Source organism: Prionailurus viverrinus, chromosome A1 (genome assembly GCF_022837055.1).
Source record: "Prionailurus viverrinus isolate Anna chromosome A1, UM_Priviv_1.0, whole genome shotgun sequence".
NCBI classification, from domain to species: Eukaryota; Metazoa; Chordata; class Mammalia; order Carnivora; family Felidae; genus Prionailurus; species Prionailurus viverrinus.
The window spans coordinates 130,726,350-130,746,252 of record NC_062561.1 but is presented as its reverse complement, the minus strand read 5'-3'; the positions used below and the strand labels follow the sequence as shown (position 1 = coordinate 130,746,252).

Sequence of the window (19,903 nt, the reverse complement as noted above, 5' to 3'; positions counted from 1 at the left end):
ACTTGCAAGGTCTCTGTCTCTCTCAAATAAAGTAAAACTTAAAAACAAAATAAAAATATTTAAATAGATGTTATTATAAGAAACACTAATACAAAAATCTAGCATCATAATGATGTCAATTCTCTCCCCCACTTACAATGTTTTTCTCTCAGATAAAACTTAGAAACAAAGTATTTAAACAGACTTTATTTTAAGAATCACTGATATAAAAATCTAGCATCATAATGATGTCAATTCTCTCTAAACTGTTATAGAGAATCAATAAAACTTCAACTCTCCATAGACTTTCCCCTAGAAATTAGGAAAGTGGATTCTAAAATGATTTAGAAGGCAAATGACCAAGAATAAACAAGAAATTTATCAAGAAAAAAAAACATATGGCGGGGGGGGGGGGAACTTGCTTTATGACTCACTCTAAAACTAATGTATTGGGGCGCCTGGGTGGCGCAGTCGGTTAAGCGTCCGACTTCAGCCAGGTCACGATCTCGCGGTCTGTGAGTTCGACCCCTGCGTCGGGCTCTGGGCTGATGGCTCAGAGCCTGGAGCCTGTTTCCGATTCTGTGTCTCCCTCTCTCTCTGCCCCTCCCCCGTTCATGCTCTGTCTCCCTCTGTCCCAAAAATAAATAAACGTTGAAAAAAAAAAAATTTAAAACTAATGTATTTAATATCATAAAAAGAATACCACAAGAAACAGACCCACTCATTTAGGACAGAGGTGGTTCCTAGGTTAAGAAAGGTTGGAAAACTCAGGCATTGGTGGGGAGCTACTGGGCCTCTACCTCACACGAAATACAGAAATTAATTCCAGTATTTATATGAGAAGTGTAAGTCTTTATTTCATGTTAGCAGTACATACTTATAGCTTTAGGTTTAAGAAAGACTACAGAAAAAGATGAATCTAAGTCACATGCTGGGAGAAGATTGTTTCTAATATATATAACTGAAAAGGGAACAGTATTCAAAAGAATATACAAAAGAGGTTAGGAAGAGAAAAACATATAGAACAAACGAACAAGCAATCCAGAGGATACAAAAATTGGCAATAAACTTGACTATTAAAAGTATAAAAAGATATTGAACCCAACCAGTAATCAAATCACAGCCAAAATTACAAACGCAAATTATAAGCAAAACAAGGTACAATTTTACCCCTACCATATTACCAGGATTTTCAGTCTGACCTAATAAATACTGGCAAAGCTATAAAAAAGTGAAAACTCTTGCACACTGCTGACAGGAAGAAGTTGGTATCAAGACTTGGAAAGTATTATTATCTGAACTAGTGAAATATGTCTATGTGCACACACCTATGACCTCATGAATAAGGTCTCATACATTTGCACACTTATTCATGTACAAAAATGTTCAAGTTGCATTATCTGAACATCCGACAAAATGGCATATGAGTAAATGAACTGTTACATTCACACCATTAAACTCAGCAATATGGATGAATCTTAGAACAGAGAGCTAAAAAAATAAGTTAGAACACCTATTGTAAAATATTTATGAAGGTAAGATACATTATGTAGAGTCACATACAAACGTGACTGTAAAAACAGCAAGCCACAAGAAAATAAACTAAGGAATGAAAACAAAAAATACTGGTACACCGGCTCATCCCTGCAATGAAAACAGGAGAATCCAACAAACATCCCACACCATGGGCTTCACAGACATTCTTACTCTCCCACAGCTTCACCAGGGTACAGAAAATGGATTTTCATTTTATGTAAGTTATAAATAATTACAAACAATATGACTTCCCTATTACTTTGTATCTATGAATTATTTCACAAATCTTAAATGTCAAAATTAGGAAGAAGAAGGGGGACATAGAAGAAAGCAGCCACCCACAAAATGAAGTACAGGCCACACACACAAGCAGTGGTAGCTTTAGATACTTTGATCAACAAGAAGAGGATTTGATTCCATGATTCCATTTCTCAAGAATAAAATGAAAGAAAAGATTTTTAAAATTCTTTCCTATTCCCCTTTAAAATAAAAATGAAACCGAAAGAAAAACCATAATCCAGTCATGATATTTCAGTGAGAAAACAATTGATGGGCATCTTCTAAATCTCAGAATACATTTGAAGCTCTGTCACTGGGCCCAAATTAAGACTCCATGTGACTCTTTCCCTCCCACTGTCATTATCTTAGTAAAAAGAGCATTCAGGTCATTGTCACTCTCACTACCTACCTATGCTAGCTTCCCAAATACAAGCCATACTATTTTAAAAAGGAAGAAATCTTGGGGCGCCTAGGTGGCTCAGTTGGTTGAGCGTACAATTCTTGGTTTTGGCTCAAGTCATGATCTCACGGTTTGTGGGTTACAGCCCCATTGGAGCGTGCTTGGGATTCTCTCTTTCTCCCTCTCTCTCTGGCCATCCCCGCTCATACTCTCTCAAAATAAATAAACTTAAAAACAAAAAGGCAAAAAAATCTTGCAGAGTTTAAAGTACTTAAAAGTACTATGATATGGCAACCACTCCAGATTAAACAAGTGAATGCTTAGAAAGGAAAGAAAGAGAAACAAAGTCAAGGCACTAATGGAAAGTTAAGGGACAAGTTATGCTGATGAACAATTAGACAAAGTTGTATATACCAACATCTTTAGCTAGAGAAATGTAAATTTTAATGTTACCCCTCTAAATAAAATACAGAAAACAAACAGCATGAAGTAAAAACACAGGCATAGCAATTCAACAAATAAATATAAGATCATGAAAATTCTTTTGAGGCAAAGCCTCTCTGGTTAAGTGAAATACAAAATATAAAAATTTTCTCTGTATAGGAGATACAATTAAAGCTCTAATAGAAAAGCTAAAATGTAAAAGTTGAACAAAAAAAGTCAAATCTAAACAAAATAAACCATATAACAATATTAGTATCAAATAAAATTTAAATGCAAAAGAATTAAAAGGTGAAAAATTAATCAATACATACATATATCAAATGACACTTCATGATAATATTTTAAATTTTAAATACTGTGTTTTATTTGTTAAATTCTTTAAAACAATATAGAAAATGTTTAAAACAATATAGAAAAATAGTTACTTAAAAATAGAAAAATACCAAAACTCTGTGCTGTAAATAATAATTTTATTTCTAGCATTCAAGTATAAAAAGAAATAGAAATAAAAAGGGACACTGACACAAAGCAAACTAAATATTTTAATTAATCACTGTCAAGATTAAGAAGTGAAACACTGATTTGAACTATACAACCTATTAGAAAGAATAGATATATATAAAGTCTGCATCTTTAATAGCATCACTATTTGAGACTGTTACAAAAAGAGAGCCTCGAGTCATTAAAATTCTTATTAACTTTTTAAAAATTGTACAAGTGACAGGTTGTATTTACAATGCAATAAATCCAGACCTGAATCATGTACTTTAATATCAGCAAAAAATAAATGAGGTTGCGTCAAAGAAGACATTAAAAAACTCTAATGCTACTACCAAAATAACAAGACTTAAGGGAAATAGGCCATTACAATGGAAGGCAAATTCATAGCTTTAAATGTTTTAGCACTTAAGAAAAGGTAATGAAGTAACTATTTTTTTATAGCTTTAAAAAAATACACCCAGTTAAGGGTAGGAAGTAGAAAATATGAAGCAGAAGTAAAGTAACAAAGGGCAGAAACAGAGACCTCATAAAATGCAACATGTAGTTCTTTCATATTAATAAAAAGAAAAAATCTCTAATATATTTTTTTTTTACATCTCCAATTTTTATTGGCAAAGAGAGTAGCCATTTTCATAACAAAGCCTATCAGAAACATCCACCAGCTTTGCCCAATGTATTTTCATTACATTCAGAGTATGCAATACCTGATGCATACTCTATTCTAGTTGTTAAGGCATGTGTTGAACCTCATTATGGTACTGGGCCCAAAGCACAGAATGTTTCTCTTGGTTACCTTTTAATTATCTTGCCAGTTACCTTTTAATTATGAATCCGTACTAGCATATAAAGTGCTGCTTCTACATATTTGCCTGACTAATAAATGTACTTTAAAAGAGATAATAAATATACTTTAAAAAGAGATAAATCAAAAATAAGACTACAAGTAACAGAGATAAAGCACATGCTTGTATGTTTTTTTTTCATTAGTATCTTAAGGGAGGAAGTACCAAAATTAACAGACATGGAAAATCAAAACTAAAGTATGTACAAACTAACAACTAAGAAACAACCTGAAAATATCACCAAACTGTGAATAACTTCCCAGCCACTGACTGCCATGAGTCCATTTCCAGTTCCCTTTTCTACTCAATTTTCAAATCATCCAAAGAATAGTTACCATATCACAGAGATCATTCTAGTATGGAAAAAACCACATTTTTTAAAATAGTGAATTGGTAAAACACACATGACACTGTTATGAAATCAGACAGTATCACAAAATATGGACAAGAGATCTTAAGAGTTCAGGAAAAAATAAAATCTGATAAAATACCATAGAACAATAGAAACGACTTGTATAACATAACAAAAGTAGAATTCACCCTAGCAAGAAAAGTTTATCTCAGAAGTCAGCTCTTTAAAAAGAGATTTTGAGGTTTTAAGATTCTAATCTCCTGAGTAGATGGCAAAAGGCAGTCACATCAGTTGTTGTTGTTGTTTTTAATGATGAAGACCATATTACATTTAATGGCATATAGCCCACGCTTATTGTGGACCAGTATCCATTACCTGATCCTACTTCCTTTAACAAAGAACAAAACAAAAACAAAAAAAACTATTAATGCAAGGTTTGTTCAAATTCTATTTAAAAATATTTTATAGTAATAGGTTTATATTAGTAAAGAAGATCAAAAATTATTGAGCCAAATCTCAGAATATTAAGTCAAATGACAAAAACAAACTTTAAGTAGAAAAGGAGGAAATGATAAATATAAGACCAGAAACTAACAAACAGGTAACAAAAATACAACAAAGAGAAAGCCAAAGGGTGGTTCTTTGAGAAGACTAGTAACACTGGCAAATCTCTAGCAAGCTGCATCAAGGGGGATGGGGGGAGGGGAACATGGGAGAAAAAAACACATAATCACTCTAAAAAGTTTTCCTTTGTGTATGGGACCTCAAATATCTCCTACTACTAATTATCCCCTAGTAAGTTCAAATTCCCATTCTCCAAGATAACTATTTAAATCTTTTTTCTCCACAAATCCCTCTATCTTCTATGTACTTCCACTTCAGCCAATATTAAAGTGATGACTATGCTTCATATTTGAGAAAACAGAATCTATTAGACCCAACACCTTCCTATCACATCCCACTATAATACAAAACTCCATCTTCCTGCCTCCAGTTAAAATGGATGAAGTATCACTGATGTTACTTAAAACCAAAACCAACAAACAGCTACATATGCTAAATCGAATCCCTTCTTGCCTCCAATTATGTCGTTCTCTGGAGCCTCATCCATCCCTCTAGACTCTGCATTCCCCACACCAGCCAACTGCTGCCCTATTTCGACATTCCTCTTCATTGTCAAGTGCTCCCAATGTTGCCAAGGCTCACAGTCTGTAATTACTTAATTTCAATTCTAGTCAGTTCTTACTACTTTACTGAAACCCTTGCTATCATCTCCATGTGGCCAAATTCACTTTTTTGTACGATTCTACCTAGAATAATCAGCAACATATGACGTAGCTGACCACCCTTTCAGGAAATATTCTTTCTTGGCTTGGTTTTCCTCCTCTTATCAACAGACAGCTCTACTCTGTCACCCTTGATGGCACCCCTCATGTGACCTCACGAATGCCTTAAGTTCCTTGGGATTCTGCTAGGAGCAGAATGTTCCACATCTGCCCTTCCTTCTTAGGCAACTTTACAGACTCTCATATGCAAAGAGCTAACCATTTAACACACATTATCTCATCCTCACAACCATGTGGGGTAGGAATTATACTTCCTAATTTTACAGGTTAAGAAAGTGAGGCTCACAGATGATGATTACATACCTCATGCAGTGGCATAATTGGGACTGGCACCTATATCTGATTCTAAAAATGAGTTCTAACTCAGTATACTCTAATTTAAAGAGTCTAAGCTATTAAGCATTTGAGCTAACAAAAAAAAAAAAAAAGAGAGAGAGAGAGAGAGAGAGAGAAAAGAAAGAAAAAAGGTATTCTAACAATTTCATTTTGTTTACATACAACTAAAGGCTAAGAAAACAAGAGATAACAACAGAGCAATGTACATTTATTACTGCCTGTTCATGTAATCCTTAAAAAATTTATATACCTTTAATAAACACATTAATATGCTAAGTCTATAATACTATTAAGTATCAGAGTCTCTTTACTATAAGTAATACTTTTAATTTTTCTAATAGTCAACATCATATATTGTCTACACATTTATAGAAAAGTATGTGTCTGACACTAGTCAGAGACTAGTGTCTTAATTTGTAATCTAGAGTAGGCATTGGACAGCTAGAGTTCATGGGTCAAATTCAACCCACACTCAATTTCTATAAATGATGTTTTACTGCAACACAACCAATTTTACATACTGTCTGTGACCACTCTCGTGCTAAAACAGCAGAGGTCAATAGTCAAGAGATCACACAGCCTGGAAAGCCTAAAATATCTACTATCTGCCCCTTTACAGAAAAAATTTACCAACATCTGATCTCGAGTAATCCATCCTGTACAAACAAAAATACATGAATATATATTTTCAACACATGCTAATTTATAATAAAACCACCCAAAGTCATTTAGGTTCCAACAACACAACCTAGAAAATATGAGAAAGTTAACTTGTAAATCGAGTATCTACCTAACATTTTAAAATCATTCATGTAGTATTCTGCTACAGATCATTAATTTGTAATTTGCACCAAAGACAGTTTCTAAAAAATAAAAAAAAATTTTCATTCCTAAACATCTAAGAAAAACTAAGGCAGGAAGGAAAGGAAGGAGAGAAGGAAGAAAAAAGGAAACCAGAAATGTTCATTTTTTCCATGCTTAATTTCTGTGATTTTCTTTTTTAATTTCAATAGTCAGTTTATATATGACAACGTTGGAGCCTTTCCTGTATTATAATTGACCTGTAGAAATTTGCTGTCATCAGTAAGATAAGCTCAGTAAAGCCGAAGGATTTTCTAGCACAGTTCCTTACACAGTGGGCAGTCAATAAAGGTCTGCAGCAGTGAGCTGCTTCAGAAACAGAGTTTTTCGTTTTTAACTTTTAACACGACACACTACTCACTTGGCAAAATAATTAGTCAAGACCAACAAGCCTCAGCATTTGGGGCTGAGATATATTATCTGAGTATGTAATAGGTGAAGTAGCAAGAGGCTGAAAAATGACTCAACATCCCCCAAAACATCTCATTTAACAGGCTGCAAGTTTTAAGTCATTTTTAGTTTTGAAGTTTTATTGAACTCTCCCCATTTTACATTTCAAATTCCAAAGGTTAAAGGCAGCTGAGTCGTTACTGAAATTTCCCCTTTCAACTTTGACTACTATGAGCCTATACTGAGCAACAGCTGCCAAGAATAGATGGAACTATGATGTTACCCAATTCAGGGAAAATGGTTTTATGTTTCTGTTTTTAAATACTGGGGTTTTAAGGCCTGTTACATGACCTTTGCTTGATTGGCATGAGAGTAGGGAAGGCCAGGAAAAAAAAAAAAAATCCAGGGAATCAAATTTTTCCTCTTACCATAATTCTAAACCATCTTCCAGAAGATAAACATGTGGAGGCTGGGAAACATCTGTACTCAGTTGGATAACTGGGAGCAGGAAAGGGTACAGGTTCTTGCTGTCTGCTCCTAATCCCTAAGGGAAGTATAAATAAAACTTAACGTAAGACACTCTAAGATCCCACCCCCACCAAAAAATAACCTATTGTATAAAAATGTCCTAAAATGAGCTGATAAAAAATAAATCCATCAGATTTTCTGGGATGGTCCTAACTATAAGCACTACTAAAACAAGGTTAGTTCTGTTTACAATTGAACAGCAAGTAGCAAGAAAATACTATTCAATTGCCCAGGGGTAGTAGAATCATATACACCAATGGTATAAACATCTGTTTTAAGAGGTTCCATATGTATCTTCCCCTCTGACTACTAAAGTGGTACTAACACTGCTATATTAAACTCCATAAACTATCTCACCTAAGTAATCTAAAATGAACCCAATCAAAATGTTCATTAGTAAGATAATTGCATTATAGTACATTCATATTCCAGAATAGTGACTAGCCAATGAAAAAGTATTAGGCATGGAATAAAAACAATCTCAAAAATAATTACAAACTGGATTTAAAAGATGAAGAAGTGTGTATATAACAACTGCAAAAACCCAAGACTTTTTAAACATACCTACCACATGCAAAGAGATACACACATAAAAATGTTTCTTTGGAGTATACAGAAAAAATTAACACTAATTAAATACAGGAAGGGGGAAAGGATGCTGAAAGAATGTAAAAATTATTTTTTTCTTAAGCTTTGTTTTAAAAAAATGCACAAAAATTTTTTAATGAACAATTTTTGCTAATATTTTTAATGACCCAAAAAATGGAGGAAGAAGAGGGGGATTTATCTAAAATTCTAGTTTACCTAATTATTGTTTTATGGAGATTGACTCAGTGTATCACACTAAGTCCAAGCACTCTGAAAGGAAACATAAAGGATAAGAAGCCAATTTTTAATCCATAATAATCTCTGTAATCTGACAAACACAGAAAGGAAACCAATGAATATCACACATCTCCTCATTTAGGAAGTAATTCAAATATCAATAGCTAAACAAAATCTGTTAAGCAAAACAAAATCTGTATGTATACATCTTCTGTTAAGCAAAACAAAATCTTTATGTATACATCTTCTGATGCCATATATATACTGAGTTCAATCTTTATTAGTGGGACAGATACCTAAATGGAAATGCATAAAGCTTATCCTTAAGTAAGTTTGATTCTTTCTAAAACTAAAAATCAGTTGAAAGACCTTATTAAAGATCTTTTTAAAGGAAGATAGTTATTAAAATGTCACACTTAATAAAGTAGTACACTGTGTCTTAAAATGAAGTTCAATTTCACTCTCTGTAGTTCAATCTTTAATACAACAACAAAAGAAAAGGAACATTAAGATAAACTAGTCAAGTTCATTTTGATTATTAAGCAGACTTAAAATTTCCTAGAAAAATTAAAATCTATCTACTTACTTAGTGCACATCCCAAGAAGCATGAGACACTAGCTTTCGCAAAACTAAAGCCTCTGCTAAACATGTAAGACTCTCGGTCAAAGCCTGAAGACATTTACCTTTGTAGTCTAATGGCCTGAAGAATGTGTGCAATCCCAGATATACAACTTTAAATAAATGTGAACATTCTCTCGGCCCACGGTCATAACTACAAGACATTGTCTACAACATTATGAAAAAAATCACAGTAACACATTTTCTACAACAGTATGAAAGCTCAAAATTAAATTCATTAGTTATTAAAATGATCAGAAATGCTTCAAGAGGCAGAAATCTTATTGTATAATAATTACATAAGACAGAAGGGAAAATGAGGTGAAGGGTATTCTATACTATCTTTGCAACAGTCAGTGAATTTATAAGGTTATTATTATTTTTTAGGTTAAGGGAAAAAAAGAATAAAACCCCCTAAATATTGGCATTTCACAGGATAACGTATTTGACTGCCTTCTCCTGTGTCATGTGCATGCGGAAAATGTCCCAAAATATTATCTCCAAACACAGATCTCTGAACTCCAGACACTGAATAAATACAGGACATCATCACCCAGAAGTCATCTCAAACTCTTAAGGTGACCACCGAACCAATTCACTGTCTTCCTAAAAAAAAGCTCCTGTCTGGCCTTTCCAAACTCAAGTGACCTGTACGACTACCTATTTAGTGGTAAACAGTCTCACATCCTCCTCCTAGTTCCTGTTCCTACTCACCCCACATCTCAACAATCCTTTATTCTACTATTTTTCAAATCTTTCCCCTTCTTTCCATGCATTTTACTTCAGATCTGCATCATCTATTTTCATGGTTAACAGAAAACGTACCAACCACTTTCCCTGACCTTAGTTTTACTCCATTCCAAACCCTGTCTCCACTGGCACCCTGATTACCTTACTAAAATAAAAATGTTAACACTTTTTGCTCTGAACTTGAAGAGATGTTCTTGTGGCCTTCCTGACCAGGCCCCTATAACCATGTTCTGTACTATGCTCCGGTCACACCATACAACTCAGTATTATCAATCACAATGTTAAAATCTGGAGGAAGCGGACAGATTTAACGCATGCATTTACTACTCTTCTCTGCCAGGATCCACTTAAAGAATATAGGAGGATGTGTTTAAAAGATCCATAACCATAAGTACAAAGATAACGTAAGAAAAGATAAGGACTGAAAAGACAAGCAGTAACTTAGCAAACTTAGAAAACCAAGCTCAAAGCCAGCTGTAAGAAAAGGTCAAGAAGCAACTTGATTTACATCAAAGAAACTCCAAAAGACACAGGAACTGGCAGCACCAGGTACTTTGGGAAGAGTGACGTTCAAGGTCAGGTATTAAAACTAAGAGGGCCTCTAGAGTTTTACAAAGCAGCATGATGCCAAGATCTCATCCAAGTCCACAAACAAGTGGTCCCGTTTGATTCTTTGATAACGTAAAACAAATTATCTCAAGACAAGGAGATACCCGGTAATGAAAAGCAGGGATACATTAAAAAAAAGGGAGATGTAACATGCAAGAGACAGGAAAATGAAATATCTTTTACTAAGAAAAGACATCAAAAACAAGGATGGTTCCCCTACAAAACTACCCAGCTAGATTATATCCAAAAGGAAAAATGCGCAATTTACTACTGTAAATGTAAGTTCCCCATACATTTTCAACTCTCTCCATTAGCGTTTTTGTTTTTTTTGTTTGTTTTTTTAAGTAGGCTTCTGGTCCAGCCTGGAGCCCAATGCAGGGCATGAACTCATGACCCGGAGATCAAGACCTGAGCTGAGATCAAGAGTCAGACACTTAGCCAACTGAGCCACACAGGAACCCCCCAATTAGCTTTTTAGTGCCCTAAACTTATATTGACAAAATGTTGATGATTCTTGAAGTTGGGTGATAGTTACCTAAAGACTGATTATATTGTTCTTCCTTTTGTGTATGCTGCAAATTTTTCACAACTTAAAAAATAATAACAAAAGCAGGCAATCAAGGATCAAGAGATGATCTCTTCAATCAGAGACTACTAGTCTGGGTTCCCAGAGCTTAAAAAATGAAAACAAAAACATACAAATAAACTATTATCTCCCTCTCAAATCTGAAAAGCCCAAAATGGCAGTGTTTTCTATAAAATGAACCTTAACAATAACCCTTAGTATAATTTTCTCAAATGACTGAAAAACACATTTTAAGCTATAGTCTTAGCGATGAGCACTTGGCTGGAACCCTGCACCTCTGGCCTAAACAAATAGAGGGCAGAAGGGTCACAAAGGAAGGAAAAGGCCCTATCCTCTCCAAACATTCCGAGCAGGTTACTGTGGCTTCCTCAGACTTCCTGAGGTAATCCTACCTAAGGAGACAGAGAAGCTGGGTTTTTTCACACCTCCCTCACAAAACTCTCAAAAGGAGTCTAATAAGAACACATTTTGGCAAAGATGTAACACAAAAGAGGTGGGATCACAGTTTGTTCTGTTATTTCTGAGGGCAATCTCAGGACAGTCAGTAACCTTATCCTAACCTTTGTACCCTTTTCTACAAAAGGGACATAATCTTCGCAAGAGATCACAACAATTAAATAGTAGATAAGAAGAGATGCTACATGAGACAGTTATTAAAAAGAAGGTGTTTTTACAGGAATTTTGTATCACTATTCATTTATTTGAAACTGCCTTAGGTAGGATTTTTTAACTATAAAACTCATCTGTAAGGTTTACTGAAAGAAAAAAAATTGCATTTCAAAAAAAGGATGTCTGAGAAAGGTTTTTTAAAAACTCGTGTTCACGTGTTTTTTCCCCCCTATTTTTAACTTATTCAAAAAATGGAGAGTGGTAACTATCAACTCAGAGCTCTCTCCATTGGACTTTTTTAAAATCACAATTTGGGGCAAGGCCAGTAAAACTCAGTTGAGCATACCTGGATGCAGATATTAGATTTGGCATTAAAATCTTACCTTTCTGTCCTCTCGCCGTCAGACTGTAAGTCACTGTAATAGTTCAAATGACAACTACAGCCTGTTCATCACTCTCTGAAATCTGAGATTCCTCTCTACCTGCTGCACAACCCTGACACCTCAAAGTCACGAGGACGAAAACCATATTCACTCCTTCCCTCAAAAGTAACTCACCTGATTGTCTACCTTCTCAATTTATGAAAGAGTAAAATTTTGATGTTAGATCACAAAAAAAGGGTGAAAATGAAGAGCAAATTTATACAGAAAAGCTCTGAATACCAAGCAAAGTGCATGGAAAGTATAACAGACTGCACAAATCATGAGTCTATCACCATGAGAGACCACTTCATCTAGTGAATGAAACGTCTTTAAAAAGGAGAGAGTATTTCCTACATGTCAAAAAATGTCCAAAGCCAACACGCAAAAGTAGTTTTTAAAACTGTTTAAGATAATTCATGAAAAAGACATAACTGGGAGGCCTTTCACTACCATTAAAATAAAGCACATGAAAACAATGAAAAATTTGGAAAAAGAAAAAAAAAAAGCAAAAACCCAGAATCTTAAGCACAGAGAACTGGTGATGGCCAGAGGGGAGGTGAGGGAGAGGATCGGTGAAATATAAAAAAGGGATTAATGGGTACAAAACTCAATTTATATAATAAATAGGCCTCAAAGATGAGAAGTACAGCACAGGGAATACAGTCAATAATACTCTAATAACATTGTATGGTGACAAGGGGCATCTACACCCCTTGTGGTGAACACTGAGTAACGTACAGGACGGTCCGATCAACTGTTGTACACATGGAGCTAACAGAACACTGTATGTTAATCGGACTTCAATAAAAAAAAGAAATATACTAAATTCAGAAACTGGAAAGTAACTTACCTGAACAAGATGAATAAGTGTTGTCAGAATAGCACATCTCAACATATTGTGTTCTTCGCTCTGCTTCCAAAGAAGAGGCAAATACTGTACCAAACATCCTACATACGGTCGTATCTATCACAACAGAAGGAAGGGAAGCAAAAGGACTGTATTAGGAAAGAAGGCAATTTCCTTCAAGACACAATGACAGAACATTATTAAGTCCCAGGAAGGAAATATTTAATATTTTCTAGATGAAATATATTATGTATGTATCTTTTTAAAAATAAATCAGAGACATAAAGCTCTATGGTTATTATTTTTCAAGAATTTAAAATAAGTACCAAATTTACTGCACGAAATAAAATTTAGGAAAGCAACATAATGTAACCAGTTATCGAGAGCTTAACAGAAAACGTTATTATACCCTAGTTCTTTTTTAATAAAACAGCTTACCTAACTGGAAATTACACTGTTTTAAAAAGTCAGCATTTACTCATACATTCAACAATTATCTGATGGCATCCTCCAGTAACAGGCCCTGAGGACAAGGCACCAGAAAGAAAAGAATGTAAAGGTACACTTACAAACCCTTACAATGAAAAAAGATAAGTATAATGATAAAGGTGTACAGGAGGTATAATGAAAACACAGAAGAAAATCCTTTAAAAAAAATTTTTTTTAATGTTTATTTATTTTTGAGAGAGAGAAAGAGACAAAGATCAGAGTGTGAGTGAGCAGGGCAGGGGCAAAGAGAGAGGGAGACAGAGTGTGAAGCAGGCTCCAGGCTCTGAGCTGTGAGTACAGAGCCTGATTCGGGGCTCAAACTCACAAACCATGAGATCATGATCTGAGCTGAAGTCAGACGCTTAACTGACTGAGCCACCCAGGCATCCCAAGAAAATCCTTCTTAAAAGATATGATTCTTAAAACCACATGGATTAAGCTAACCAGTTTTAAAAATTAAAAATAAAAATATTTCTTTAAAATTAAGCCCTGAGAGACAGCACAGCTTGACAGTGAGTTTCTTAAAAAATAAAAGGGATCTACACTGAAGCTGGACCGCGCTCCAGTGTCTCGGTTGGTTTATGGTCATCGTATTGGGAATTGCTCTGATGAAGAGTAGGCTTCATGACAAACAGAAATACTAGACCTTCACAACTTCAGCAATAGCTATTTCAATCCCACGTATTAAAACTAAAAATTACTCCCAGAAAAATGAGATTGCCATTTCTGCTTACAAAATGCCACACACTAAACAGGGAGCAAAAAAGGTGTAGAATCTGTTGCCCTTGAGGATGCGAGGAAGGTTACAAAAGACAAGTTAAGTATTTGCCCAAATATTTAAGTGAAATAAAACTGAAAAAATATTACAAGCCTATTTATTATATATCAACTTATCTTCAAATTTTTAATTACACTATTATTTATTGAACACTTAATCTTGCTAAGTGTTCTTTATCTCAGAGATCACTCCAATTAGCTTATAAAACAGACCAACTAGTACGTAAAAACACAGGTTTTAAAGTACCTAGCTCATTCATACTTAACTGAAAACAATGTATAACAGCATGTTCTACTGACATGGAAAATAAACCAATTTTGGTTTTAATATTCAAGTGAGAACACTTTCCAAGGAGGGGCACAAAGGGAGTACATTCGAAAGTCAGAAATTATTTACATCCCAAACGTAGCTGTACACTGGAATTGATGATATTCTAAATTTAAATTATTGCTTCAAAAATGAATTTCAATAATCACCCAGAGTTACTGTTGCAAAAGATAGCCCCCCAAAACAAGGGTGCAGAGCGGGAGATCAAAAAACAGTGAGGGGGCGCCTGGGTGGCTCAGTAGGTTAGGCATCCCACTCTTGATTTCAGCTCAGGCATGATCTCACAATTCATCCCATGTTCTGGGCACTGACAGCACAGAACCTGCTTGGGATTCTCTCGATGTCGTTCCCCCCCCCCCCCCGCCCCCCCGCTCACACTCTCTTTCTCTCTCAAAATAAATAAAATAAATAAACTTTAAGAAAAGAGAGGGAGAACATGAGAGCCAAATATGTTCCCTGAGGCTGAAAGGGAGGAGGTTAAAAAGTATGCTATTGGGAAAACTGAGAAAATCTTATATGGACTTGATATTAGATAACAATATTACATTAATGTAAGTTTCCTGAGTCTAATCATGGTTATGTTAAGAAGAGAAGTCTAATATTCTGGGACAAAGTGCCATGATGCTTGAAACTAAAGTTCAAAGAGTGTAACAACAAGAATTTGTATATGCACACAGATTAAAAAAAGAGAAAATTCAGTAAAAATTAAAACCTGAAAGAACTAGGTGAAGGATATATGGGTGTGGATGTCTTGTAACTTTTCTGTACATTCAAAATATTTCAATGAAAAGACTTAAGGAAAAATACTGCTCATATACAATCCTGAAAATGATTACCATCTATGGGCTATTTCGGTAGGCCAATATCAATTATTTGGTCAACACCTAAAAAATCACATGGAATTAGCAATGTTTACTAGACACTGGGCTAAATAACAACCCTATAAAACATTAAACTATCAGCTTAACACAAATGAGATGAAAAAGTACACCAAATACACTCATCTTTTGGCACCTATACTCAAAAAGAAAAGAAAATAGAATATGAGTTAAGTCATCATATACAGGGAGGTATCCACTTTCCTTCATAACACATTACTGAAAATCAAGTATGTGACAGCCTAAGAAATGTTCTAAGAAGGTTTTCCATACATGGGGACTTTAAAAAGTAAGTACCAATGACACGTCTTTTAGATATAATTTTCATAAAATATTTAATATTTCACACAAGCCCTTTAATTTTGTTCTTTTTCTTCAGAAATGCAGAAGTTCAAAGACTATCTGCCTGACATCCAAACCTGATGATTACCTATTTCTTCTATGTATTTACTGGATTGCCGCAATGGAATAATTTATCAACTACTTTTTCAAAAAGTAGAGAAAATATAATCTTTAAATAATTGTACATTATATTATAAAAATGGTGACACTTCACTGAATCTTCAAAATTAAACCATTATGTGTTATCTTACTGTTTGTTGTAAGATGGCTCAAACTGTCTGTAACCCAAGGGGCAAAAATCAAATTTAGCCTATGAAAGACAGGTGAATGATATACAAGCAGTAGGACTGTTCAAAGGTTAACATAGGAAATTTCAAGAATCAGATGCCTGAAAATACTTTTCATGATGATTTCCTGATTTCTGAAAACACAAAATACTACTGGATTAACTCTATCTTACTATTTACTGGTGACACAGTCACCTGAGTTGCTTAGGCTATCTGTGTTCAAAAAAGTGCATATGGATAAAAACACAAAAGCACTTTTAAAATTACTAAGCATGAGGGGACACCTGGGTAGCTCAGTCAGTTTAGTGTCCAACTCTTGGTTTCATCTCAGGTCATAACCTCACGGTTCACGGGTTTAAGCCCCACGTGAGGCTCAGCAGTGACAGTACAGAGCCTGACAGGGATTCTCTCTCTCTCCTACCCTCTGCCATTCCCCCACACTTGCGCACACACAAGCACACACTCTCTGTCTCAAAAAAAAATAAATAAATTTTATTTATAAATATATTTATATTTTAATAAATTATAATAAATATTTATAATTTATTTATAAATAAATTAATTAAATTTAAATAAACCTTAAATTTTACTAAGCATGAGGAATTTCAACCTAGGATTAAAAAGATTTAGAGATTCGGGAGGATGTAGTTAAGAAAATTCATTTCCACAGAAAGAAATCTTTAATACGTTTCCATTAGCCAGATGGTATCTAAATAAGATTACAAAAAATGGTCACATCTTGTTTCTACAATTTTTTAATGAACAATAATTTACTGCATTTGTATAATGATCTAAAGCATACTGCATATGTGTAATAATTTCATACTTAAGACACCTGTGAGTCAAGTGATTTCAGAATTATCTTTATTATTTTAGACACAATGGAGCACCTGGGTGGCTCGACTAGTTAAGCATCTGACTTCAGCTCAGAATATTATCTCACCACTCCATGAGTTATTATCTCACCACTCCGTGAATTCAGGCCCCACATCAGACTCTGTGCTGACAGCTCAGAGCCTGGAGCCTGCTTCAGATTCTGTGTTTCCCTCTCTCTCTACCCCTCCCCTGCGCGCACGTGCACGCTCTCTCTCTCTCTCAGTAATAAACATTAAAAAATATATATATATATACACATAAGGACACAAACTTAAAGACCTTACCCAAACGACACAGGAGACACAAGCACTTGAAAGGAGTTTAAAAGAGTCTCAATTAACTATCTGTATGATCAAAATCTCTCAATATTCTTCATAAACGAGTATCAAAATGAAATAACGTAACTAATGTAATAAGAATCCCAAACACTAAGGAAATTGTAAGGTAACACTATTTTTAGACACTCGAACCCAGATCTGCTCAAAGTGATTAACAGTGACTCAAAACTGCCGATGGAGCTGCATGCTGACTGTGAAGGCTGGTAATACCACCAAGATGTATGTACTTTGACAAGTTCCTTAAAATCTCAAACTGTTCGAGATGATAAATTCCAACCCTCACCCAAAGGTTCTTGTGAGGATTAAATGAGAAATATATGCAAATTATTTAGCACGGAAGTTGGTAACTTAGTATTATTCAGTAATTGATAGCAATTCTCATCAATTACTTTAGAACAAGCTCAAGCAATCAGAACTCACTAAAAGACACAGGAACAAACTCCAAATCTGTGGACATGAATTCAGTTATCTTTCCCTAGTAACTCACAGATTTACTTCAGTACTTTTCGAACAAGGATATGGAGTGGTGAACTAGGATATGAGAAACCACAAGGGTAATTAATTATACGGTAGTTTCTTGGATTATTAGTTTTTCACACAAATTAGGAGAGATAGGGAAGCTGAATAACTAACTTAACATTTAATATCTGTTGAGAACTTTACATATCATTTTTATATTAAGCTAAACATGGACATAATGTGGACCAAACTGCAAAACACATTTAATTTTGAAGGTAAATATAACCGACCTCTGAAAATAGCTGCATTTGCTGACACACTTGTGGCTATGTCCTCAAACACACTGAATTTTAAGAAGTATTATTAAATATAAACTGGTTCTACTAAGACAGATAAAATTCTGCATTCTGAACCCCTCTACATTACTGATCCCATTTTAAGATTTTTTAATTTTAGATTTTAATATTCTCAAGTCATTTTTTTAAAATGCGAGTACACATGTCAATATAAGCGAAATCACAACCGTATAGGTTATAAGCATTTTAATGTGTTAACTTTTAAACAATGTAGATAAAGCAAAGCTATTACTGCAATCCTACATATACTCCACTCACCTGACATTGAATGTTTTACAACAAAATTACCTGTATATTTACTCTTTCAATCACACAGGAAAGGACATGCAAAACATGCATCTTTGTGTCACATTCTGTAACTTGCTGCAGCAGCTGAAAAAGTAGTGTGAACATGGTTTCCAAATACTGCAGTAAACAGAAAAAAAACAAAGGGTCATAAGAGAAATAGAAATATCTTCACAAACTGAAATAACAAAATTAAATCATAATGTCAAAGCAATAAATAAGAGATCAGCAACCAGAACTCCAGCATTACCTAAAGAAAGCTGAAATTGTTCAAGTTGCCAACGTTTAGGAATCGCATTCTCTTTTTTTTTGGGGGGGGGGGGGGATTTTCTTTTTTTATTGTTCCTTAATTGGTCCATTTTAGAATTAAACTCATCCACAAAGTGAATCATGTTTTCAGTGGAAAACCGTGTCTAAATTTTGCGTTTAAATTTTATACTGCTAAACTAAGCTGCTAACGTTATCTGGTCAGTGTCCTTGTGTGCCTGTTGCCAATCACAAGATACTTTGTTTTGCAAAGTCTACTCATTAAAACAAAAGAAATACCAATAAGTATACTCGCATACCAGCTCTCTGATGTGGCCCTTAAGATATGCTGCATGGAGATCTCACTTTCCATAGATATATATCTGTTATTCAAAGAATGACCGAATATTTATTATTAGGAAATAGGAAACAAATATCCATGTCTGGCTGTTAACGCCTAGATTACAAAATGACAGTAGGGATTAATAGGTCACAGAATGCCAGATACTTAAATAAAACACACATCTGATCTTTCAGATAGTTCATTTTTAAGCAGATTTCTAAAACATATTTATTTCATCCCAAAATATCTAATGATTCTTTTCCTAATGAAAATCCTCTCTACAAGTTTGTCCATGTACGACCTCCACAAGAAGTACACACAGACACTTTATCATGTAACTTTCTTCTTGCCTAGTCTTCCTAAGAATAAATACTACTGCCATAGTCTTATTAACATATTTAACAAGTGCTTACTGAGTACCTGTGAAGTGAAACACCATGTGGGCTTCTGGGAATTAAATGAAGAATAAAAAGATGACCCAGTAGGACTTGGTGTTCTACTATTCAAGTAATTTACAATCTAATGCAGGACACAGGCATATATACACAAAGAAATAGTTGAGGACTATAAGTAACAGACACAGATAAAACGAAGTTACTAGATGTTTTGTAATTGGAAAAAAGGTAAAAAAAAAAAAAAAAAAAAAAAGTTTAACAGTCACCTCCAAAACAGTTAAGATAGCTAAAAAAAAAAAAAAAAGCAGAATATAAGTAAACAGTTATGAATTTAAAAATTACCAATAAAGGTAGTAAACTTCCAAAATCATCTTAATGTACTTTTAAATTTGGCTTCAATAAGTATCACATACATATAATTTCATTTATAAAATAACACTTAA

General features: G+C 34.3%; 1 protein-coding gene across 6 annotated transcripts in view; it reads right to left on the bottom strand.

The window, feature by feature from the left end:
- Positions 1 to 19,903, bottom strand: part of IPO11 (importin 11) — a 210,594-nt gene that overhangs the window by 100,939 nt on the left and 89,752 nt on the right. For all 6 annotated transcript variants that reach the window (XM_047867314.1, XM_047867303.1, XM_047867320.1 and 3 more), the window contains exons 19-21: positions 18,480 to 18,596; positions 13,065 to 13,178; positions 7,695 to 7,810 (exon numbers count right to left, since the gene is read on the bottom strand). In XM_047867314.1, coding sequence (XP_047723270.1) covers positions 7,695 to 7,810; positions 13,065 to 13,178; positions 18,480 to 18,596 — 347 coding nt within the window. The remainder of the gene's footprint in view (positions 1 to 7,694; positions 7,811 to 13,064; positions 13,179 to 18,479; positions 18,597 to 19,903) is intronic.